This window comes from Perca fluviatilis, chromosome 15 (assembly GCF_010015445.1).
Source record: "Perca fluviatilis chromosome 15, GENO_Pfluv_1.0, whole genome shotgun sequence".
NCBI classification, from domain to species: domain Eukaryota; kingdom Metazoa; phylum Chordata; class Actinopteri; order Perciformes; family Percidae; genus Perca; species Perca fluviatilis.
In genome coordinates, this window is record NC_053126.1 from 12,220,502 (window position 1) to 12,246,023 (window position 25,522).

General features: G+C 41.5%; 2 protein-coding genes across 2 annotated transcripts; both read right to left on the minus strand.

The window, feature by feature from the left end:
* Positions 1-667: 667 nt before the first annotated feature.
* Positions 668-6,067, minus strand: LOC120573971 (meteorin-like protein). Its single transcript, XM_039823900.1, has 4 exons — positions 5,858-6,067; positions 4,945-5,351; positions 2,577-2,636; positions 668-1,590 (listed from the first exon to the last, which is right to left on the minus strand). The coding sequence occupies exons 1-4, from the start codon at positions 5,941-5,943 to the stop codon at positions 1,253-1,255; spliced, it is 891 nt and encodes a 296-aa protein (XP_039679834.1). The 5' UTR covers positions 5,944-6,067; the 3' UTR covers positions 668-1,252.
* A 2,548-nt stretch (positions 6,068-8,615) lies between these two features.
* cbx4 (chromobox homolog 4 (Pc class homolog, Drosophila)) lies at positions 8,616-24,244 on the minus strand. The gene is made up of 11 exons (XM_039824678.1): positions 23,906-24,244; positions 23,765-23,808; positions 23,049-23,114; positions 20,878-20,944; positions 18,407-19,804; positions 11,373-11,579; positions 11,205-11,276; positions 11,023-11,066; positions 10,539-10,604; positions 10,065-10,131; positions 8,616-9,611 (listed from the first exon to the last, which is right to left on the minus strand). The coding sequence occupies exons 1-11, from the start codon at positions 23,972-23,974 to the stop codon at positions 8,772-8,774; spliced, it is 2,940 nt and encodes a 979-aa protein (XP_039680612.1). The 5' UTR covers positions 23,975-24,244; the 3' UTR covers positions 8,616-8,771.
* Positions 24,245-25,522: the final 1,278 nt, after the last annotated feature.

Genomic DNA, 25,522 nt, shown 5'->3' on the forward strand with positions numbered 1-25,522 from the left:
ATTATGAAGCATATGATGGGAAATGGGGGTGTTGGTTCATTTAAGCCTTTACCCAGGGGGTGGAGGGCTTCATGAAATTTAGATTTCTATGCACTGATCATGAGCTCTGTTCACTTTTAAACACTTCATCAGACACAGCTATATGAACTCATCAGATTCTCTGTTTATTAAAGTTAAAAAAAAGAAATCTGCAAATTATTGTGTTGGAAATTTTATTTTGTATTAATTGTGCTGCTAAAACTGACACAATATGACATGTATATTTGTATCTGATAATAAAAATCTGATAGAAATGTTCTTTTTTGTATAGTTAATTAAAACAGCGTATGCTAAACTTGCTAAATCAAAATGGGGAAATGTTTGATTTGATGGTAATTTTGTCTAAAAGTCTATTAAAATATCGAGTCTTTCTGACAAAACAACAGAGATTGCAGACCTTTTCTGATTTATCATGTCCAGTCAAGGCTGATCTTTTACCAAAAGTCTCAATTACTAAAAGATCTCATGTAGTCTCTGAGTTAAATTTGTAAAATATTACTACTGACACACCCAATGCCAGTATGGTAACTGAACAGATCTAAGGGAAAATCATTTTAAAAACAGATAAGTATGCAACAATGTAGCACATGATCCTATGAATAAATGCAAACAAATGTGATTACTGATATAGTGGAGGATTTATTTTGCATTATAAACACAATAATCCTGAGTTAGATGCAAAGGTATTTAATTAAAAGAGTACAACAGACAAAACAAAGAGGATTTGAAACTTAAGATGAATCAGTATAAAAATAACTTCACAATCATATATGTAAAAGCCTATTCGCTATAGGACAAACTGGCGATTATGAATGGCCGTGCTTTAGTCTTCCCTCCCACCTCAGTTGAGGGGGCAATTGTCACACAGAGCCAGCAAAGTGAACAACGGTTGATGTGGGGAGAAGCACAAAGAGAGAGCAGCAACCCAACCCCTTCTCGGTCTCCCAGGACTGAGGGCACTGATGGGAGGGAGACAAAGGCAGGTCCTCTCTGGGCCTCAGGGCAGGAGGCCCTGCTGTTTGCTTCTGCTCTGCTCCTCCAAATGTGTATTTTACCAGCAATTCAATAGCTTCGTCCATGCTGTTGATGCTAGATGCCACCTTGCTGTCACACGACAACATCACAGGGATCCCACAGTGCCAGGACAGGGGTGAGGATGCCTGTGGATAAAGACTGGCCAGCTTCAGTAGTAGGGCTAAAACAACACACTTCCTCAGTCTAAAGGGAAGTCACAGGAATTCCGTCGTGCTGCCCAGGCAGTCTGGTAGACAAACAGGAAGTCTTTGTATCGCGGGGCACACCCTAACCAAGCTTCCCCAAAGTGTTCTGACCCTGTGAAGAGAAACTCTCCATCCCCAGGCTTCACGTGGCACTGCAGGAGTGTGTGGATGTGTCCACGCCAAGACGGGACGGACCGAGGTGACCCAGAGGCAGCTGCTTGTTGCTCAAACACTCCACTGCGCTGCCAGTACACCCTTGCTGCTGACACCTCCACCAGCGACGTCTGACGTTCAGAGTCATGGGAGACTTTCTCGATGAGGCCTCGGACCACTGAAAGAACGAAGAGGAAGACCATGTTTATACACACCATGCATTGAGGAAATAAAGTGAAAAATTTGTGAAAAACCAGTGTGCTTTGGATGTAGAAATCTTAGTAGTTTCCTACATGTTATTTTTTCTTTTCTCTCTTTTCTGTCTTTGTTTTTCTCCATTTACACCTTAGCTGCTCAACTATCCCTTATCTTTAAACGAGCATGGCAGGTTTGTGAGATTGAGGCACGTAAATGAAGCCCAGTGGACAGATTACTTCTGCTCTAAAGCACAGGTCTCTCCTTTTCTGCAGCTCCTCCTGACATCTGTTTGACCTCCTCTGCACTGCCAGCAGAGCCGCTGCTTTTTGAGCACACACCAGACCATAAGAACAGCATTTAAAAGTGTGTCCATTCAACATTAACATGTTAGCAACATTTTAGTGTTGTAGCAACTTGTGGAGCTAATTTGATGTACTTTATATTGTATTGGTATTGCTGTATCGTATGATACTAAAAAACGTTTTTTTACATAAAATCTGTGGATGAACTAGTGAGCTGAAAAAATAAAATATTTGTATACTACATAAATAAATGTAGAGGAGTAGAAGTATAAAGTTGCATAAACATGTTGCATAAAGGGTTACATGCAAGTAAGTACATGCATGTTTATACTATGTAATGGTACATGCAAGTAAGCACATGCATGGTTATACTATGCACAATAATTGAATGAGTGTGTTAAATTACATTCAACAAATGAGATATAATGTTCAGTTTTTCACATTTCACTCTCATTTATGCCACTATACATCCACCATTATATCACGCAAATCACATTCATATTCTTCAGGGTTTGTTTTTTTTACACTTTGGCTACTATACCTTACATTGTTTATATCTCCAATATATCTTAGTAGGACTTTAATGGGGCTCTGTCAGTGTGTCTATATAGTACAGTAAGTGACAGATCTTGGGTTTGTAGAATAAGAAATATTATGTACCCACCAAAGTCACTGTTGCAGATAGCCATGAGGAGTTCTGTGTCATTGCAGGGTCGGCATGAAGCTGTGAGTAGAGACAATCAGAGCAGAAAATTACAGTTGAGATGATGAAAACCTGCATCAAATCATAATCACCCTCTCCCAAACCATGCATAACTCAGCATAGCTCTATGACTATGATTGATAGCTGGGTGTCAATCCTCCTCCCTTTAACTCCCCAGCCTAAAATCTGGCAAACCTACTGGCTTCATTCATCTCCCTCCTCACATCAAAGATGAAAGAAACCAGGGGTTCGATGAAGGAATGCGGCTCCTGTGTTTCTGCTCTGCCCACCACGCCGCCTCCTGATCAAAAAAACTCACGAGTCCTGACCCCGTGTTTGACTCCTATTGTGTCCACCTAATTGAATGACCCTGTGCCAATGCAGGAGACTGCAGGAGTCAAACACTTCTGCAAGACTGGCAACGCAGAAAAGATAATCCAGCAGCTGTCTATTATGGACACAATGACATCACCACATTGGGACAGGCCCGCACACATGGATAAATGCTAATAACGAGACAATAAAAAGGCATTTGTGGAATCTGCAAAGTATTTACGGTCTTGATTCATGCCCCTTGGCCCGGTGCCCTTCAGCTGCTCTGTGGTCTGCTCTGTCCTCGCTGCTTTGTCCCACCGATGGAAACCAGACAAAACACACACTGACCAGCAGCTGCATGCTCCAGTCAGCATGATTGGGGTCTATAATTAAATAACCACTATTTCTCCAAGGAATTAGGACTGGCCAGTCCATCACACTCCACAACAGTTAATGCAATAGAAGGCTTTAAGATTTTATTTGAATTTTTGGTGCCAATTTCTAACTAGAAAATGCATTTCCTGCAGAAAATGTTTGTGAAAGCTGAAAAGCTAAATTGAAATTAAACTGGATTGCTGGCATAATTGCGTAAGAAGAAGGGGAAGTAGTGCGAATAGTTGGAAAAGGAATGGCTTTAATTAGTATGAATTTCATTGAAATGTTGAATAATACCAAAATTGTATTAAAAAAGGGGAATAGATTTTTTTTAAAAGAAGTCATAGTATAGCATGTCCAAAAGTCATAGTATACGTACTTCAAAAAAAGTGATAAAAAGTCATGTTATAGTTTATTGAAAAAAGGGTAAAAAAAGTCAGTATAGTATGTCTAAAACAAAGTCATTATATGGTATGTTGAAAAAAAATCATAGTATAGTAAAAAGTGATAAAAAATCATAGTATAGCATTGTTGAAAAAATGTGATAAAAAAGTAATAGTATAGTATGTCGAAAAATGTGGTAAAAAGTAATTGAATGGTATGTTGAAAAAACTGACTGGGATCAATCCAAGGGTCAGCATCTGCAGTGCCTACTTGCTGGTGCTATTTGTAGCAATGCTGACCACTGAGCCATCATGACAATGAACAGTATGAAAAGTGATGAAAAGTCAATAAAGTCATAAAAAAATCATAGTATAGTATATCGCAAAATGTCATACTGTAGTGTGTCAAATAAAGTGATAAAAAGTCATATTAAAGTATGTCGAAAAAAGTCATAGTATAGCATGTCAAAAATAGTCATAGTATGTCGAAAAAAGTGATATAAAAGCCATGGTATAGTATGTCAAAGATAGTCATAGTAGATAGTATGTTGAAATAAGTCATTAAAAAGTAATTGTATAGTATGTTAAAAAAAAGTCATAAAAAGTCAATATAGTATGTCGACAAAAGTGATACAAAATATTCATAGTAGCCTATAGTATGTCAAGTTTTTTAAATAAAACATCGTATAGTATATAAAAAAAAAAGTCATACTATAGTTAGCCTATGTCGAATAAAGTGACGAACATGCAAACTCCGCACAAAAAGTCCAAGCCCTGACAGGAATGGATCCACGGGTTAAAGTCTGGAGTGCCTACTTGTTGGTGCTAGTTGCAACACTGCTAACCACTGAGCCACTGTGACACTGAATAGCAGAAAAAGTGATAAAAAAGTCAATATAGTATGAAGAAAAAAAATTATAAAAGAAAGTTATAGTATAGTATGTCATATCGTGTGAATCAGCATTCACACAATAGGTACCATTTATAAAGGTTTTATTAATTGTAACTAATGGCTTAATTGCATGCGCTAATGCTTAATAAAACAGTTATAAACCACTAATAAGAACATATTTGGGGTTAATAGGTTGTGGAAAAAATGGCTATAATGGCTGATAACTGACCTATGAAGCTTTAGTTAATGATTTATTAAATTAATAATGCCATTTGTTACACATTCTACAAAACCTTTTAAGGGTCCAAATGTATAAATGCATATTTTTCAGATTGGTCATCATAATGCAAAATTAGAGACTCACCCTGAAGCCCGCTGTGGCCCACGTTGGGTGCAGCAGTCCTGTTGCCCAGCAGCTCATATCTGAAGCCCATCGTGCGTCTGCTCCAGGGTCCATCACTCTGCGGTCTGGACTGGAGGTAGATTGCGGGCCTGTGCGGACCATCCGCCCGGAAACAGAACACCTGCTGCTCGGGCCGCCCGCCCTCTGTCACCAGCAGCTCCAGCTCCCCGGCTCGTTCAATGAACACGCTGGCTCCACGGAAAGAGGGAGACGGTTTGATGCAGACAGTGGTGCTCTGGGAGGAGGACAGATTGGGCTCCAGGACCACCCGGAGAGCCTGGCCAGGGTATATCCACTTCACCGAGCCCTCTGTACAGCGCAACTGCACCTGGAGGACAATCCTGGAGTCCACACCAGCTGCAAAACCGCTGGATGAGTGGGGAAAAAAACGAGAAATTCACATAATTCAACAATGTGCTTTATAGATGTGTTATAAAGCCACTATAAACGAACAAAACATCCCAATGACGTTATCCTTATTGAGTTTATCCTCACTTGACAATAATGCAACTTTAAATGCTAATATTTCATAAATAAATGCTTATATGTTTATTACTATCTAATAAGCATCCACTCTGCAGTTATAGGCTAGATGTTAATAAGTCAATAACACAAGGTTTTATTTTATTTTTTATCATCAAGTCTGCAGTTAATGTTTGTTCAGATTGTACGCAGATCCTTTCTGGACGTTTTCACAACACCGAGTAAGCCAAAAGTTGTTCTTCGTATTAATGGCTTTTAACGGATATATAAAGCATAAGTTAACAATTTAGCGTTGTCTTTCAAGAGGCCAGTCTGGCCTTCAATATGTTATGTCCCTCTTTTTCCCTCTTCAAAATACAATAATCTTGCAGAATTGAGAGAATTTGCTTACCTCCCAGTCCAGTTGCACAGATCAGCCGCGCAGTGCTGTAACTGAAGACTCAGGATGCACATCAAAATAATCACATTTGGCAACATCTCATCCACATGAAGATACAAATTCAGACTGAAGTGGACGGTAGTGCATGGCTAGAAAGTCCGTCTGTCAGTTACCGAGAGCAGGCTACTTCCACGCGCTGCTGCGACGCGACACTGTGACTAGCTTCACGGGATTCTCTCTCTCTCTCTCACTCTCACTCTCTCTCTCTCTCTCTCTCTCTCTCTCTCTCTCCCTCCCTCCCTAATTAGGACTGATCCAGTTGTTGGGGAGACTGCTGGAGTCTGCAGGTCTTTGTCTCTGCTCTCTAAGAGAGTTTGAAACCCTTCAGCCATCTGTTAACATCAGTGCGCCTTTCTGCACAGTAATTCATCCACTTCTAAGAAGCTGTCAGCGGTTTATTGTTTTATTTTTTTATTTTTACTCAAGGGCTCAGTATAGGCTACTTCGCATTTTATAGTCTACATTTATACAGGAAAATAGCAAAACTGAAATAGAACAATTAAGTAAAAATTATCAAATCGAGTCTAATTTGACCGACCCTTCTCCAAAAGTAAACAAATCAGGAGTTTGTATTACAGACTGTGCTATACCAGCAGCTAATCTTAGTTCTGTGTTCGAGCTGCATCTAGTGGCGGGATGATGCAACACACAATGACCTCACCCAATGAGGAGGAGGCTGTAACTCAACAGCCGCTAATATTGTAGATGAGTACCAGCTTTCACCAATAATTAATCCACTATGGATGGCTGGTTTCACTTAATTTTAACTTTCAGGGTGTGTTTGTGCGAAAATAGTTTGGGACCGTTTCCCCGTCTTCCTGGTGGCGACATCTTGTGGAGGTAAAGACTTTGGAGCGAAGAAGAAGGCCTCTCTCTCAAGGTTTGCATAAAGCTTGTATACAGGCTATATTTAGGCCCGCAGGCAGCATCAGATCAAAGGGCTGAGGTTCTTGATGGGTATGTTGTTGAGTAAATTACACTCATATGGAGAAGTTGGCCAGATGTTGTCACAGCTACAGAAAAAGCCTTTGCTCCACGTGTCCCAAAACCTTAAAGTTTGGATGATATTGAACCCGTCACAACTTTGAAAATACACACATATTCACAAAACATTGCGGACGAATGCAGAATATAACAGATTAGGCTATAATACACAGCAAAGTATCCAATGTTGCAGTGTACTGTTTATTATTTTGGTCAAAAAAAAGCATTTCTAGAAAACTGCCCTTCGCCACCAAATTTCAATTAAATCACACCACGAAATTCTGATAATAGCCATAACAGCTTAGACAGTGATCACTGGTGAGCCAGAAACCAGACGGAGTTTCCTCACAGGAGTACCGGATGGTCAGATTGGGTCATGTGTCCCAGAGACACAAAGCAAAGTCAAATGAATGGAGGCTTTGTGCCTAAAAGAAGTGGCCTCTTATTGGCGCAGTGCAGCCTGGATCCTTCACATAGGCTACTGTAAAGGTCTGATGGACCAAGGTGCTGAAAATTGGGTGCTGTCAGAAAACACAGTCAATGATGGGTAAAATCACGGCCCCTTAAAAAAATGACAGTTTAACGCATTCAAAAAAACTTCGCTCACTGAACTCGACACAGGGTCACAGTTTGGGACGTCCTGTGATTCAGTCTCTAATGTTGTTGTGCATAAAGCCATCAAATGTCTAACTGGTGTCAGTAAGTAAATCCTATTCAAAATCATTTACAGTGTTTTTAAAATTAAAACTGTTAAAACCAACTCACTGCTAGACTGTAAACTTTAAGGCCTAACTTGCCCTTGTAAATCTTCCCGTCTGTAATCCGACCACGTGCACTAAACGGCAGTGCTGATGATGAGTAAGATGATAATGGTGCTGCTGATGATGAAACAAGAAGAATATGCTTGTGCGTTGTAGTAATGAGGTCCACCAAAGCTCCAGAGTTCTGAGATATATTTTCATTCTCACGAGATTTGATTCATAGCTTTTTAACTTCTGCTAAAAAAAAAAAAAAAAAAGAAGAAGAGAGAAATTCAAGTAAACATCAAAACAGATTAATTGCAGGATTTCTTGAATTTAAGATCAGGCCCTCGTTGATTGAATTGAACCGGTGGGGTCACAGGAACATGTGTGACCAGAAACTCCTCACACTAAATTACAACAGCAAAACAACCTATTTTTTATAAATCCAAAAGAGAACATTTTATCTCTTGGATGTGCTAGAATAATTCGTCGTACAGAAGTAAAGCCTTTACAAAAATACTTTATTCCGCCGTCCAATCATTTTTAGATTAGGGGTTAGGGCCGCGTGGGTAATTTATTTAGGTCTTCAATAGTTTAATTGTCCTGCAATCAAATAGAATTAATTCTAAGTGAGATTGAGTATTTCGATTATGTGACGTGATCCTGCTGCCTACTAACATTATTAATAATTTATTTGGAAAATGAAAAAAGTAGGCTGTATGTTATAGCCTCCATTTCACAACCTTGTTAGACTCATGTGGCCTTACAAAGTCCAAACTCACTTTGAAGCTCGGATGAAATGTTGTAACTTTGAACAGTCATAATCAATAGTTGGATGCGTTTTAGCAAATTAATGTTGTGGGATTATTCCACCGATTAGCCTCTGTGATTGTTTATGATGACGTGTTTGAACAGTTTCTAAAAAAAAGACAAAAACAGATGAGAAGATAATATTGAGTGTAAAAAAACAGAAACTCACCATGTCACTTTCATTTTTTTTATTTTCAGCATATTAAATATCTGTATGCACACGTTTGAAAGTATAGAAAAAAATATAGTATTACAGTAGGCTTGTTAGTTAGCTTCTTAAACAATTATTTACGCATATTAGCCTCTTCTGACCTATATCCGAAGCATACTCATCTTTTCTCTCTGAAAAAGCCTTTCTCCGTTCTGCTCTCTCTCACGGTTACTGTCAAAAAGTTCATGGTGACATCTGTCACGGTCACAGTGTCCAGGTTGGTGTAACTGGGGGTCCAGGACGAGGCTGGTCGCGTGGACTGATCATGGATGGACTCGGACTGTGTGGAGATGACAGCCGGTTGTTCCCGGGGCAGACAGCACTCTTTCACCTGATGTCTGTGGTGTTCTGCAGAGCTGCTGGGCCGAGGAATAGACATCCTGCTCAAACACTGAGTCCTGTCTCCCCCCTGATCACTTTTCAGCACATCTGGACTGAATGCGCAGCTGTAAGACAACCCTGCGTGTCTCTGCTCGCGGCTGTGTTTGGGTGTTATCGTGGTCTTCTCCTGAAACCTCCTAGTCAGCTGGATGAGGCTGTGATCTGATGTCTCTCCGTGATGAAACAAGCGTCGGGACATGTTGGACAAACCGTGTGACACCGGCTCCTCCAGTGACCTGCTCCGTTTGGTGTCCGGCTCTGCTGAGCTGCCTTCATGATCTTTCTCATAATGTAACTGCAGCTTGGGTTTGCGCCCTCTCTTTTTGGGGAACCGGACGGCTTCTTGGGCTGTCAGAGAAGCTGTTGGAGTCGGTCTGGGCCTCCTCTCTGGCTCTGGTGGTCGGATGTGGACACTTTCCCCTCTGTTGACCGCGCTCGGTGGGAAGATTGTGGGAACCACGGCGCGTAAACCCTCCCGGGCCCTCGGTGTTATGACAGGCTCCGGGATGGGATAGGAAACCTGGATCCCCCTGGGAGCCTCTCTTCTAAATTCATACGCCTTTTCTTTAGCTTTGGCCTGAGGACAGAGCAAATAAGGTTTATGAGAGGAGGCTTTCCGGAGATGAAAATGTGAAGTCTCCTGAGGAAATTTAAAAGCTTTAAGAGAAGCAGCTGCAGATCTGTTTGGTTACACTGAGTGTGTCCAAGGCCTCGTCCTAAAACTGCTTCGCTTTTTAAGGAATGCATGTCAGCTACATAAAACTATATTATAGCCTATACACAGGATGTTTAAACACGGTAGGCTACTCAACTTAACCTCATGAAAATCACAGAGTGGGTAACTAAATGAAGGCTTTTCGTTTGTGTTGCAATTGTCATTCCACCAGTTTGTGAATCACAGTCCAACAGTTTCAGAATGAATATGGATGTAGTATGTCATATGATGGAAATTACTCATCATCTGTATCGCCTCAGGAAGGTGAGAAGATAAAATGAAAACCATGAAATGCGCATTAAAACGTGCACCCACCTTCAAGAGAAATGTCTCAGGTTTGGGACCCCTCTTCTTCGGCCCGAACAGCTCCCTTTCGCGCTCCCTAATGAATAAAAAAACAAACATTAAAAGACTAATCACAACACATTAACAAATATATTTAATTTAGCCTATTTTTGAAACGGAAAATCTAATTTTCCAAGTGAGGGCAAAACTCTGCCAATGCAGTGAGATTTCCCCAGTTTTTAAGACAGTTCTTATTAGAAAGAAGCTAAATCAAAATAAATCAGAATAAAACAAATGCGCTGTTTGTGATAAGGGAATTGGATCGCACATTGCAACTATCTGAACTGCAAACAGAATCATCCCGGAATCACTTCCTTCCAAAATATATTTAAAGATTCAAATGTAGACTAAATGTCTTATTTGAATGAGCATGTTTGTGGTACAGAAAACGCGGTGCCGTCTTGTTTGTGAGAGAGGCCTACTGCTGCGCTGTCAAACCCTCACCTCTCCTCGAAGGCAGCGAAGAGACGTGCATCCAGAATGTTTTCCTCCGGCTCCCAAGTGCTGTACCTGTGTCCCAACAACAAGCAGGAGAGGTGTTTTTTTTTACCGCGAATCACCCATCAACACACACACACACACACGCGCGCGCGCGCGCGCGGTGTAAATACTTTAATCAAAGCGATCGCGCTGCAATTCCAGACTAGCGGACAGTGACGCATGGTGAACCCAGCCATTGCTAAAGCTAGTGTGGACTTTAATGCATCCAAGCGGGCTGAAGCTCAGACATTTACAACCTCATGACTTGTGCACACGAGCCACCAGGCATACAGTGACCTGTCACTGACCTACTGCACACAAGAGCATGCAGATGAAATGATTAAACAAAACATCCACAAGCTGAATTACGACAGAGTCTGAGGTGGTGCAGTTGTACGAGCGGCCAGGATGGAGCGCTGTCCTTCGCAGCCTCGGTTACAATACTCACTTCTGAGACCAGCCCTTCCATTTCACGAGATATTCCCAGCGACCCTGCAAAACAGATCCGTAATAGATTCAGGTTATCAGAGGATTGCCTGCAGGCTCCGCACAAACAAATGGTTGCGTAATAGGTGTGGAGACACAGCCTGTGGGTTAAAAAAAAGAAGAAGAAGAAAAAGCAGCGAATACCCGTCTGATCCGCCGTTTAATGATAGACTCGGCTGCGAAGACGCTCTCACCAACAGCCGAGAGCTCCATGATTCACCATGCACCTCGTTTATTTCTGTCTCTTTTATTATTTTTTTTGGCTTCCCCGTGTCCTCTTCGGGTTGTTTAATTCCGCACATCCCATAATACGCAATCTGGAGAGGACGTCATCACGTCTTTTTTCTGTTGCCAGGCACCGCAGTCGGTAGGACGGATCGTGGTGGAGCACATTGACTCGGTTGTTGCTACGTGCTCCGGGTTTCTGAGTGAAGGGGCGGAGTCCCGCTGCTCTGGCTGCTGTACAGGAATGTCTGGCACAGTGGGACAATCAAAGTCAGAGCGGTCCACGGACCCCCCCTGAGGTCCCCGAGGGGGTACAAGAAGAAGAAAAATAAATTTTAATTTCACTTGTATTAAAAAAAAATTGAAATGAAATCAATGAGAGAGGAAATTGACCGGTTTAATAAAATGTTTCCTCCTCACGTACAACCCATTTACAAAACCCATTTGTAAATATGAGTCAATAGCCTACATGTAAAAGCAGGAATAATTCAATAATAACATTCAAATTAATATCCTCATTGATATAAATGCCTACATAAAATTGTACCAAGAGGGAACATAAACGGTCAGATATGTCCCATATATGGTAAAAACTTTACAGTAACCATCAGATACACTTTGATTTGGATAAGTTATTGATTATTTAAAATAATGTGTTTAATACAATCTGCACACAACAGTTTCATTTACAACGTCAGCTTTTCAGGTGCTAAATAGCAACAGAAATTAGCCCACAAATCACAATGTAATGCCACACGATGCGTAATTGGACTTTTGAACATGGGGAATATTTTACGCACGCTGTGTCTGTCCGTAAAGCAGCAAACAATCGTTCACCTTCTGCGCACATAATTCAGTTTGTAGCCCACAAACATTGCGTTTATAACACAATGGATTACCCCCCCAAAAAACTAATCAAAGGGTCGGTCGTTTTTTAATGATCCAGGGGCTATTTATTTTTGTTTAATCTATTGCACGTAAAAAGTAAAGGGACGTCAGTTAATTTAAAATCTTTAGATTTTTATTAATCAAACCAAATTACATAAAATGCAAATATGGTCCAAAATGAGCGCATTAATGTCGATTCCTTCACTCAAAACACAAACCGAATATTCACAGCCTTTATAGTCAGCAGTTTTTATTCTAAAGGGCTACATTTCAATATTCTACTTTCTGAATGAGTTTTGAATTTCGTTAAGGTGTATTTTGGTAAACTGTTTGGTTGGAGTTAGTGTTAGTGAAGTTAAGTTTTGGCTAAATTTATATTATTAAATCAGCTGAACTGTTTCTGGATTATGTAAACAAAATATTGAGAGCCAACTTTATTTCTGTAATCAATGGAAGAATGTTTTGTGCATTCATAGACAACAAAGATGATATTATCTTCTTCATTCCTTCTTGTATAAATATGGCCATGAGGGCCTGATGTTTCTAAGATTTCGGTTATTCCTCAGTGATGGCAGTACGATTATTACTTTGGAAACATTATTGTGATAATAATAATTATTGTTAACATTATTTTTTATTGTGTTTTTCCTTTATTGGCTGCTTACTCCACAAATAAAACGAAACACTTATATTGTATTCAAACATAACATGTTTGTATTTCTGCAGTCAGTAGCAAATTATAATTTTATTATTATTAGGCTAGTATTATTATTATTATTATGAAAAAAAAGCCCAACAGCCAGCTTTTCTGGAATATCTTGAACAAGTAATATGGTGGTGATTTAAACATTTATTCGGAATAGTAATCACACAAATTAACCACCAATGCGAGTAAAGTGCGCAGCTTTAGCTTCATTTTCTGCAGGCCTCATGTGCAATTCCCTACAATCATCAGCTAAAATGGAAAAATAGAATAAAAAAAAATAATAATAAGACATTTGGCCCAAATCTTAAATTTGGCAAAGAGAAACGTCAGCGTAACCTTGCAGTCCTTCTACCTGCCAAAGCCTCCAGGTCACCATTACCCTTTCAACTGAGCTGAAAGGTCAAATAGGTTACAATTTGAAAAAATAATTCAAATGAATTAAAATGCTCTAAACACAATAGACCATGGGCACAATACCGGATTATATTAATTTTCAGAATTTTTACTCCGTTTTGCTTTCTGTTTTCCAGTCTGTCTATTCAAAATGAATACGTGTGCAGGCCTGTGAGAGTGTATGTTCCTTGAATGAATAAAGCGGGTCTAAAGTCCCCGCATCACGCATCTCAAAGCCTTTTTGTTGATGCTGTGCAACAACAAATTAATTGGCCACTGAGGCCATATTAAAAGACGTTGCAGCTTTCACAGGCGGATGTAGATAAAAGGTGACATAATAACAGAAACCCTTGTCGTATCTGAAATACATCACACCCTCACAGCTAATTGACACGATTTTACCAAAAAATGCATAGTATAATTGAAAGATATTGCCTACAAATGGATTTCTCTCCATTTCTTCTTGATCAGTGCTCTTTATTAGGCTGTGTTGTGAAATCCTGACTTAATAGTTACATTAAATGACGCCCATGAAAGTAAATAGGCATGGCTTTAATTAATTGTAATTATTTGTGAGGTTAATTAGAGTTTGGATCATTTAGCCTACTGCAGATGTGGGAAATGAAATCGCAACATAAGGGAGGGAGGCGGTCTGTCGTCTGTCCGTCTTAATTCTCTAACAAGATAGTGAATGATATATTTGCTGCTATCTGTTTAAATTCTCCCCGCTGTGGAGCAGACAAAGGCGGGCGCGCCTCGGACAAAAGATGCGTTGTGGCTGCCGTCGAAATATGAACCACCATTTTGATAGTCATAGACCGACATTTCCTGTCGGTACTATAATGGCTAGAGCATGCACGGTTTGTGTTCAGAGAGAAAGGCGGCTGGTGCGTGCAGAGAGCAGGCATGCTTCACACAGACTGCTGCGCTGCTGCGGTTCTCCATATTTGGCTGTGAGTCGATGAAAAGTGAGTCTGCGGGAGCCGCAATGGCGACAGCCGTACATGAATAAACAGTGCTGGCTCTGTGAGAACATTATTGGCTCTCTGGTTTCTGGGCAACTGCTGCACACAGCTCGCTGTTCACTGTCCTACTTTACCGGGCGACATTTTCTGCTGAAGGTGGCTCACACAACCACAAGCGAGAAACCTGCAGCTTTGCCATATTTCAGCGCATGCTTCGAATTAGAAAGCATCCTTTACAGCAGCCTGATACACAACACCACAACACCAGCTCTCTTTTCTCACACTGTAACTATTTTAGGTTTATAGGTTACACCTATTTGTGTTCAACAGCTCTTTGTAGATACAATGAAAGATCCACTCAATTGTTAAAGTGTATTTGAAAAGAGAATACAGGTAATTCCATAATTAATGGAAGCCCCTTTACTTTAAAATATGACCTCTTTATTTATATATATTAATGTTGTGTGAAACAGGCCTCCTCCAGGTCACACTGGGCTTTTATATGATCCAAACAATCCTGCTGCTAACATGATCATGTGAGGCTTCACTGTGCGGGGATGAAACCGACACTGTGCAGGCTGCTGGTGGGTAAGATGATAAAGGGGGAATGTGAAACATCACACTTGGTCTATAAATATGTTCCCCTGCTCAACGATGTTTCAGTTTCCTGATGCATGACTGACTCACATAGTTGGTTTAAAGCCATGAAAGGCATATAGAGATAGCCTTGAGACAGAGAGACACAGAGAGAGAGAGAGAGAGAGAGAGAGAGAGAGAGAGAGAGTAGCTGTGTGTGTTCATGACTTGAAATTCCGCTCATATCAACTGATATCGGCTGAGTTTCGCAACTGAGCAAATGTGCTGTCATGCGTGTCTTTGGCAGACAGTTTTAGACAGTCCCCCGTGGGCCCGTTTGGAGTAATCGTTTGGATTTTCACATTTTTACTTTAAACAGACATCCAGGAGCTCACACAGCGCAAACAACAACGGAAATGTGTTCTTTATTTGTTAATTAATAGATGTATTTGGATGTATGAAGTGGCCACTGACAGCGATGTTTGAACTTGAAGTTAATCAGGCCTAACTCTTAATGTGCACTTCGGCTGGTCCTAATAGGCCATTTCCAACGCGAGATCCCAGAGAGGTAGAGGAGATAAAATGTCTGATTTTATGAGTGAACATGGGTTTAGGACAAATGTACAGTTAATGTTAAGGTAATTCTTGTGAAATGGTAGCCCTATACTAACTGATAAACGGCCTGATGCCATACAGATGACAGACATTTAAAGGTGTCAGGTATGTGTCACCTTTAGTGTGCCACCCCATTTGAAAATCATTTTCTTTGGCTTCATGTGGATTTTATGCACTTGTAAGCCAGAAAACTACTTCTGTGAGAAATAAGGGAGTTCAGAGAGAAAGATTATTCATTTAAAAAAGAAATAGGTGGAAATGATGGAAAACTGGCATTCTTCTAGCATTTCGACATTTGTGTCACATTCGAAACACAACAACACACAACAAACACACACACACACACATTCCTGGGCCTTTCTATCACTCAAAACATTCAAGTTATTCTCTTAACAAGCTTGAGATTCCAGCATATAGCAACAACAATTTCGGCTTATAATTTTAGATCAGGCCTTTTAATGATCCTAAGTCAAGTCAATTTTGTTTATACAGCCCAATATCACAAATCACAAATGTTGCTCAATGGTCTTTACAATCTGTACACCATACCGCACCCTCTGTTCTTAGACCTTCACTTTGGATAAGGAAACCTAATTGAGGAGGGATCCCTCTCCCTGGACGGACAGATGTTCAATAGATATTGTGCGTACATAATAACCAATATAATACAATTATAGACAATACTGACAAGACAAGACTGAGAGAGGCCTACACATTTGGCAATGTCATGAAACTTGCCTCTACATTTTACTGTTATGATAATAATATAGGGAGAATTGGTGTCATAGTGAAACTGGCCCTTTACAGACAACACAGCCCTTCATAACAACTTACCCAATGATCTGGAAATGCCATGAAGCCTATTGTAGATACAATATTTTTAAATGTCATGCTGACAGCCTTATTGTGCTGGAAGGAACAGGCTTTTAAGCCAAGTGACGGCAACACACTTACCCTCCATGATGCCTTTCTTTTTGATAGAAACTAAGAATGAGATAACAGCCATTCCCTCCAGTAATGTTGTGATGTTTACATTCCTGCTTGGGGTCGAGCTGCAGTAGAAAAATAATCCATGGGTAAAGTTTTAATAATACAAGTGGCCGGTGCAGTTATGCAATACAGAGGGCCCTTTGTGCAGGATCATTTATGATTATGCAACATGATCTGTTTTTCTATTCATGGTTCACAACCAAGTTAGTGTTTCTAGTGTTTATTGTTCCATTCTTTCTCTGTATGAGCAGAAAGGCTCCGTAACAACTGCAGGGCATGAACAATGATTTAAAAAAAAAAAAAAAAAAACTAGAAAAAATTATGAAGTTTGCCAATAGTATGCTCAATATAACCAACCCACCAAATATCAGTGCAACAACATATCAGAGGTCATTTCTTTCTTTATTGTGAAACATACCATCCAGTAAGCTGTATCAACAGCAATAAGTCAACCCATTCTTGGTAGAACATACTTTATATCAATCATTTTGATTTTAAACCAAGTGCCAGAAAGAACAAACAAAACAAAGCAATAGATCAAGGATAAAAATGAGCAAACAGACTCAAAATATCTTTTTAACTGTTCAATGGAGTCACCTGCAGCTTCTGATGCAGAGAGCATCTTTGTAACTGGTTTTGAACAACAAATTAAATGTCAATAAATATGCTTCATTTTTTATCATAGCATTATAGCATTCTTACTGGTTTTGCATTAAATGAGCGTAGAAGGCAATTTAGACTCAAATGCAGGTTACACCCAACAGCTTTGACATTTGAATTTTCAGCAGCATAATCAAAACAGCCTGCACTCATTGGAACACATGTAACAGTATACAAAGGCAGCCTCCCGACACATTCAAGCTGTGTAACACACTCATAACATAAGCTTTTTCTAAAGCAAATAGAAGTCAAACGTGTTTTTCAGATCATATAATGAGCTTCAAAAGCAAAATGAGATGAACATTGCTAACCTGTGTGACATTAGGGGACTCCTAATGAGACTAGCATATGTATTTTTAAAGTAACTCCAGCCATATCTGAGGTCAACAATAATAAATCCCGACCTAATTATGGTAAGAATCGATACGTCGTCTTAACGGGAAGTCAAATATACGTAAATGACACCATTTTCTTAATGATAACAAACCTTTGAGATGTCACATTTTCATCCATAAATGTTTGCTAAAGGTGAAACGTGCAACATAGCAATAGATTGGGTTGCAAGGGCATATCCATTGACGGCTTTGTTGCTTCTCAATAGCAAGACAAAAACCTGACAAAAGAAGAAAAGACCAGGACATTTCTTTAAAGTTGTTGACACAGCAGAGTGCGTCCCACACTGTGTTTAGATTGTATTAGATTGACACGCCTGCTTTTTACATTTGCAAGTCATCATGGCTAATCATTTCTCAAACAAGCCACAAACAAAACATGTAACTAAATATGCCAATTCAGTCGAGGGTACCTGTCTGAAGTAAAAAGTGAAATAAGACTTAAAGGGAACAGCTGTTTCTCCACTCGTAATGACACAAACCAACATATGAAAATGTTATTAAGTGCTTTCAATTTGATCTTTGATCACCATTACTCAACAACACCCTCTCTACTTTCTATCAGGACCAAAATAAGTGATACTATTCATACAAAATATGTATAAACTTTCATACATCTCAGGTTATAAGTTTGGTACAGATATGAAACAACAGCAAAAGTATCCCATTAAGCTCCATATGACAAATAAACAGTTTTTTTAAAAAGTGGAACACATCCACCTGAATGCATTCGCTCAAATCCTCGAGGGCACTTTCTTGGCTACGACTTCACAGAGGAGTTACAGTATAAAACAGTATAAGAAACATATTGAATTTGAATGATAAATTATAAATTTCCACATATACAAAATTCTGATGTTTTTACATTATGTACATATTAACAGAATTCATCCAATTGGTCACTGGTAGTCCCATTTTACAAACGGTTTATTAAAAAGAAACATATTCCTTGAAGGTGACGGTGAGACTGTTTGTTGTGATGTCAGTGATTATGATATTTCCCATAAAAGGGGAGGTTTTTTCAACAGGTGCTTCTTTAGATTTCTCTGTGGATTTCTGTGTGTCTTCTGTCACAGGAGGTGCGTTTGTGACAACAAGCTCAGGCTCCGGCTGTATTTCCAGCTCCACCTGCTTCTTAGTCTTTGGGCAGCTCAGGTCCATCGGCTCCTCTTGGCTGCCAGAGTCCACAACCTCATATGTACATGTGCTGCTGTGGCGTGGGCCGCTACAGTGGAGGTCCATAGGTTTGTCCTGAGTTGGCATGACTACAGTGCTGGGGACACTGAAGCTTCTTGAAGTCAGGTAGGTTTTGGAGACACTCCTATCCTCAACATGATCTGATAGCTTTCGCTTGCGGTCGTTGGGGAAAGAAGGGATCCTGATCTGGTCGACGGATGTAGGGGTCGCGATGTTGGTGTCAACAGCCCAGGATGTCAGGGGCGAGCTAGCGGTCAACTGAAGGGGTAGATCATCCGGTAAATCGGCCTGACCGCGAGCCACTTCGGTGTTGTATTCCTCTGCTGTGCTTGGCGAGGGTTTGGAGAAATGTCTGTCCTTTGGGGAACACTTTAAAGGATGCTCTGCGGCAGGGAGGGAGCTGCCGTTACAGAGCTCTTTGGGGATACCGTTCTCCGGGTGCTCCATCATTTTGGTTGTGTGTGCTGGATTGTTCTCTAGAGGTTTGGTGTTTTGGTGTTTCACTTCGCTCGATGATTCCCCGTGTTTACCCTTTGCTCCATGAACCTTGTTGCCGTCCATATATTTGCTCATGACAATAACAATACGTCCATTCTTGTTTTTGTTCTTGATTATCTTCATTTTGCTGCTAATAGCGCTAGGCAAGGTTGCCTGCTTAGGATTGGGTTTAAGGGCTTGTTCACTTTTAGTGTCTTTAACAGCTGGTTTCCTCACCTCCACTGCCAATTCTTTGACTTTGCTCAAGCAGCCTGTGTCTTTGTCTCGAACCCATTTCTGCTGCAGGGCCAGCGGTAAGTTCCAGCCAGGATTTGCCGGTTTACTGGCCAGTTCCTGAACTTTGACCACCTCTTTGAGCCTGGAAGGCTGAGCGTCATACATGTTCGGGTCCGGCTCATAGTGGTGGTGCTTCTTACTGTTGAGCTGGTAGATGAACTTCTTCTTGCCATTGGTTGGCTGGTCAGCAGGGACCTCCTGGCTGCTGGGCTGGTACTGATGGTGCTTCTTGCTGTTGAGCTGGTACTGTTGAGGCTGAGGACGCTGGACCGGGACAGGATCGGACTTGACGCTAACCTCTGCATCCTGAGATGATTCCTCAAAACCTGCAGGGATACAGGATCTTCTGGCAAATGAGGGTACCTTGAAGAAAGAGACAAGAGACCAAGTTGAACATTTCAACTGTTTTCATTAAAATCTTACTGTCAAATCAAGAATATAATAGTCTGACTCCCCAATGTAGACTGCTGGTATAAAGCCTGCCATTGGCCACCTTTTTCAGATGCATCCCAGAATAGATAAGCGCTGCAGCTACATTTTAGGCCAATTTAGTATTGCACTTGTTGGGGGCTCAGATATCCTGATTTTTAGACCTTTCTATATATGAAGCTCACACAAAGGCCAAAATTCAGACAAAATGAAAGTTTACAAGATGCTGAAGCCTATCGGATATTGAAATAAACTATCCAATCAGGTCTCAGGTTAAAACAACCTCCCTCCCACCATCTTGTCCCCTCCCCCTCCTCCTCCTGTACAGGCTGACCCTTCAGGCCGTCAGAGGGGCACTGCAGCGGAACGCTCAAGACGCTTTGGCTGTGACCTCAGGTCAGAGAAGTGCCACCAGACATGTCACGCTTTATCCCTGATTGCTGGCCACGTGTGACTCTGGCAGAGTGGTATGCCTCTTAAGGAGTGACACTGCATAGCAATCAGCTCAGAGTCTCTCAAAATATATAATCACATTTGGCTCAGAATAAGGTCCTGTAAAGGCCTGAGTTAAGATAGTCATAGCACGACACAAGTGCTACTTTCAGCCATTTATTTTTTGTCTTTTGCAAACAGGGACAGATTCACTTTGTGCAAAAATACCCTACAATAACACGCTCTCTTTAAAACTTGTGTTTTGCATATGAAGCTATTTAGCATAAAGAAATAATGAACATGAGTGCACTCAAGCAACGCTTGCGTAACCTCAGGCAACAAGCCGTTTCATGATGAGTGTGCAGACAAGTCCAGCTATAGAACTCCATCCTCTCTTTGCCTTTTACTCCATCTCTTTAAAATAAATCTACGATCACAATGACTGCACCTGACAGGCCCTTTCCTCCTTTTTGGTTTCTCAGAGTGAAACTTACTGTAAGGCTTAAAAAAGCAGGACATTTCCACAGATACTATCATGTCTGCGATGACCTGTAGATGATGAAGAAGAAAATTACCTGGAGTAAAAGATGTTTTGGTTTTGGCCCCCGTTTGCGATATCCCATCAGCTGCTCCTGACTCTCTCTGTGAAAACAAAAGATAATTACATTTCCTTCCACCATATTTACCTTCTATACACAACATCTCATTTGACTGACAGTGTTTCACCTTTCTGCATTAAAAATCTAATTAGATCACATAGAAAATTACAGGTTTGACATTTCAAGTATTCGTTAATTCCTTTCTACCTATTCAAGGTCAAAAGTGGAATCTAGATTTGGAGGACTAATGAATGCCCACATGTGACCTGCTGCAAAGCATTATGGTCCTTATTTGCATTGCTCTCCATGGTAATCGGCCATTCCATATTCTCATTATCCCGGAGAAATTCAATTAAGGCTACAGCAGGGAAAATCTCTCCTTGTCTTTCAAAAATCCTCCCTCCTCCAGCACGCCCTTCCTTCTACATTCAATCTCTAATTAGGGTCATGAGGTAGGGATGAAATTGGATAAATACAACATTGTGGAGTACTTCTGGGATACATGCTGTTGAAAACATGCAAACCACCATGCCTTGTGCAACACAACGCCTACAATCTGACTAATAACAAACATGGAACTGTTTTTATAGAGGGAGGAGTAAGGAAAACGTGTTATTGTTGTAGTGACTAGACCGAGCACTTGGGGTGTCTATGAAATATTGTTCCCTGATATAAACCTTGACTCATCATTGGCTCATAAATAACCAGTGGTGGGTGAAGGCCGGCTGCACACAGGCTTCACCAGGCATGCGTAAACCCAGCCCATTGTTGGCCTCTTGCTACAGATGTTCAAACTATCAGAGCTGCCAGAAAATTGCCACAATAAACAGGCTACATTTTAATGCTATAATGTGTGCGATTTCAAACAGCGTCCAACGGGGTGACCCCTATTCACAGAAGATTTGGCAATTACAGCCTCCCTCGTCGGATCCCCTCCCCCATCCTCTGGGAGCAGAGAGGAATCCACACACACGGCGCAGAGGCAGCCCTCCATGACCATCAGCCCAGAGCCAGACACACACACACATAGCCAACCAGGCAGGCAGGCTGCGGGGGAATATGAGAGCGGTACACTGGAAACGTTGGAGAGCACTGCGTGTCAATTAGCCTTTTCAGAAATGTGAATTCCTTTCCCCAGCCATAGTGTCTTTACGCCAATCCCACGAGCGACCTGGTGGCCTACAGAGGGAGTATATCTCACAGGCCTCATGGGTCCAGCAAGCATGTTGTGCACGCGCCACAGGGCTAAAATGACAGCAGCATTTGTATTCATTAACATCTTAACCTCCGAGATTGACATTGATGTGTTTCTGATTATCTTACAGGCTTCTATTAAGCCTCTTGACCCAAGATTGAAAGCAGGTTGACAATGTATGCATCCAAGGTGAGATATTCTTTGTCCACAACATTATATAGCAAAATAAAGGTGGCAGTTGCATGAGATGTGTCAAAACTAGTGTTGTTGAACGGTTTTCTCTTCGGTGGAAAGGGCTATACGAAATTTAGCCTCCAGAAGTAAAGCATAGCCTGTTAGCAGATCTCAGACAGTATGGTGATGAGGCAGCAGCTTGGCCTCCTCACATTAAACCTCAACAAACTGCTGCACTTGTGCCCTGCACCCTAAATAAAAACAGCCAGGCTCTGGAGTGCAGCTGCTAATTTAGCACCTGTCCTGCTAAACCTTTCCAGTTGCAAACTAGTAAAAATATGATTATAAACATAAAGATTATAAATATGTAGTTTGATCAACGCAGGGATTGCTTTTACAATTTCATTGGTCCATCATGCACCTTCTGGCAAAAAAGGCACCTTATTCGGTTTTCTTTGTGAAATTGGGTCATGGCATGCGTTGAGCCTTCAAATTCCTGACGCAAAATCACATAATAAGATGATAATTTGTTACAATTTACATCTACATCCACGCATATTTCTGCGTGTCCAATCTTCCCATTAGTATGATTTAGGAATTCTCACTACCACATCCCCAGCCTTTTCCCCAGGAGACAGTCCTGTGGGAGGAGGAGGAGGAGCAGGGAGGGGGGGGATCAGTGATAGAGTTACTAGAGCGCCCCTCCTCCCATGCCCATTTATGGTCATGGCTGAACTGGAGGCTGCGCGACCTCGTCGGAAGTCCACATCTCTCTCACCTGTGTTGAAAGGCGACGAGGAGACGCGGGTCAAGGATGTTTTCCTCTGGTTCCCATGTGTTGTATCTGCAGAGAGGAGATAGCAACTGTCAGAGAGCTGTCACGTTCAAACTTCTTTTTTCGAACTTACACACGTGCAGGTCGCAGCCTCTGTCCGTCAAAAAATACACATTCCCACATCTTCACTGTGCAGTCAGTGTAGAGTGGACAGGTAAGGCAGGCCGCCAGTTTAACATAAGATTTGTTTTGTGTGCAACAACTGTGGCTATCAGTCACATTCCCGCTAAAGCAAATCCACCATGAGGACGCATGCATCTGCAGAGCCAAAATTTCAAACACAAATAAGTATGTGCTCTCCAAAGGGTCCTCCAGCACCAGCATACAGTCGGCCATTTTAGCACCACTGTCTCGTAAATTCGCTGGCGGAGCAGAAATAATTAAAACGGGATTACATGGCTGTGCCTACCCCCTTCCCTCGCATAAATTAGTGAAGGCATCCGCGGATACACTGAAACACATACCGACCGCGCTCTCCCAGCTTTCTCTCTCATACTCACTCACACACACACGCACACACAACAACAACAACACACACTGTGCGCGCACGCCCTTGATGAATGGCATTTTTAAGTAACAACACTTGCTTTTGTTGCAAAATAAAACATTTTTTCATTGCACATGTTAATTATTGGAGAAAATGTTGCATTAAGACTTACTTGGGAGACCAGCCTCGCCACTTGACCAGGTACTCGATCTTGCCCTGTGATGGTGGAGAAGGAACATTTGGTGAGGCTCATGTCAAACGCAATATTTCAACGTCCTGAGCGCGTATGCAAACATGCTCCCTCTCACGTTACCTTGCGGATGCGCTTCTTTTCAATGCCCTCCACCGCAAAGACGTGCTCTCCGGCGGCAGGGAGCTCCATTCTCGCCTGAATCTGATCGCAGGGGACGGGGGGTAGGTAATGTTGGCTACGCACCGTCGATGTGCCTTCCGCTCGGTACGTGCAGTGCGCGCTTGGTAGTTTTCCAGTTGTATCCAAACTGTATTCCCTCCACCTCTCCTCCTCGCTCTCTCTCTCTCTCTCTCTCTCTCTCTCTCTCTCTCTCTCTCTCTCTCTCCCTCCTTTGCACACTCCACAGTCCTGTCTATGAGCATATACAGATATTCACAGTGCGGCTGCGAGCAGCTCTTTTCGTGCAATAGCTTCAGCTCGGTGCATGACGTCAGGAGGGGGGAGACCTTGCACAGAGGTTGAGGTTTGTCCCATGCGTACTTGACTGCGGGGGGGGGGTATCTGGAAATCTAAATCAATAACTACGTTACTGTTACAGCACAAAATCCACTTGTGCAGTTGTATTTTTTCTTTCGATAGCATGGTCGTGGGAATCCCTTCTCCAACAGCTGATGTAGCCTATTCACATGAGAAAATACTTTAAGTTGAGAGTACGAGTTTTATTCAAGTACATGACATTTGTGGATGTATAGATGCATTTACAATAGATATGCCTACATATCCTTATATTAAAATTCACATAACATTATTTATGCAGCAACACTGCACCTGAGGGAGCTGAAATTACAAGTTTTGTCAACCATCTCCATTTATCTAGGCTACCTACACCAGTAAAAGCAGTTTCATCATGACACTTGTATAATAATAGGCTAACACATATAGTCCTCTATAGATGACAGCACTGTGTCACCTAAAACTTGTTTATCGCTCGAACTAGGCGCTGATGTTGAACAATGAAGTTCCCCTTTTTATTTCCGATCCCCTTAAAGCAGCACAGATGTGCAGACGGATGCTTCGATCTGCTGACAGCGCCCTGCAATTATATACATACTCACACATACTCTGATCGTCAAACCAGTGCCATGTCCTTTGGGCTCAACTGCCATTAATTTGACACGCAGCAGAGGGTTGCTGTGCAGCCTTCAGCCTACCTGTGGCAATTTTCTAAAGGTGCCAGAAGGCTCAGCTTGTTTCCCCTAAAATCAGCATGACAGTCTGTTCTCGGTTGTAGGCTACTATTGGTTGTCTATCTGCATCTTGACAATTTAAATCCAGAAGCATAAACCACATCACCAGTGGGTATGTAATTTGTGCTGTAAATGTCACCCGCAGTAAGTCACTGGATTTATGGGGACTTAATTGAAAACATGAGAGAAAACGCGCGTCTTTGCATTAAACGCATGCTTTTGTGATTTGTGCGCATGATTGCCATCCAAAAGGCGTAATTCGTTTGAGTATGTGGCACTGATTGCGTAAAAAGGGAATGAAACAAGCTAAGACCCGATGCTTTTCTTGCTCCAAAAATAATTCAGCACCACAAGGGTTAAAATGAAGCCTCTAAGCAGAGCGGCAGCGGCCAGCCTATTAAATACAGGCACGATATATCTCTGCCCTGCCATATAAGGCAATGGAGAAAAAGCGCCGAAATATGCCATTTTACACTCATTAATTCCCGAG

Coding starts and splice junctions, on each gene's coding strand:
- LOC120573971 (XM_039823900.1), bottom strand. CDS start 5,943: ATGTTGCCAAATGTGATTATTTTGATGTGCATCCTGAGTCTTCAGTTA. Junction 2,637..4,944: donor GGGCCACAGCGGGCTTCAGG/GTGAGTCTCTAA, acceptor CTCTACTCACAG/CTTCATGCCGACCCTGCAAT. Junction 1,591..2,576: donor TATCTGCAACAGTGACTTTG/GTGGGTACATAA, acceptor TCGTTCTTTCAG/TGGTCCGAGGCCTCATCGAG.
- cbx4 (XM_039824678.1), bottom strand. CDS start 23,974: ATGGAGCTCCCTGCCGCCGGAGAGCACGTCTTTGCGGTGGAGGGCATT. Junction 19,805..20,877: donor CAAAACATCTTTTACTCCAG/GTAATTTTCTTC, acceptor TCTTTCTTCAAG/GTACCCTCATTTGCCAGAAG. Junction 10,605..11,022: donor TGGAAGGGCTGGTCTCAGAA/GTGAGTATTGTA, acceptor GTTGGGACACAG/GTACAGCACTTGGGAGCCGG.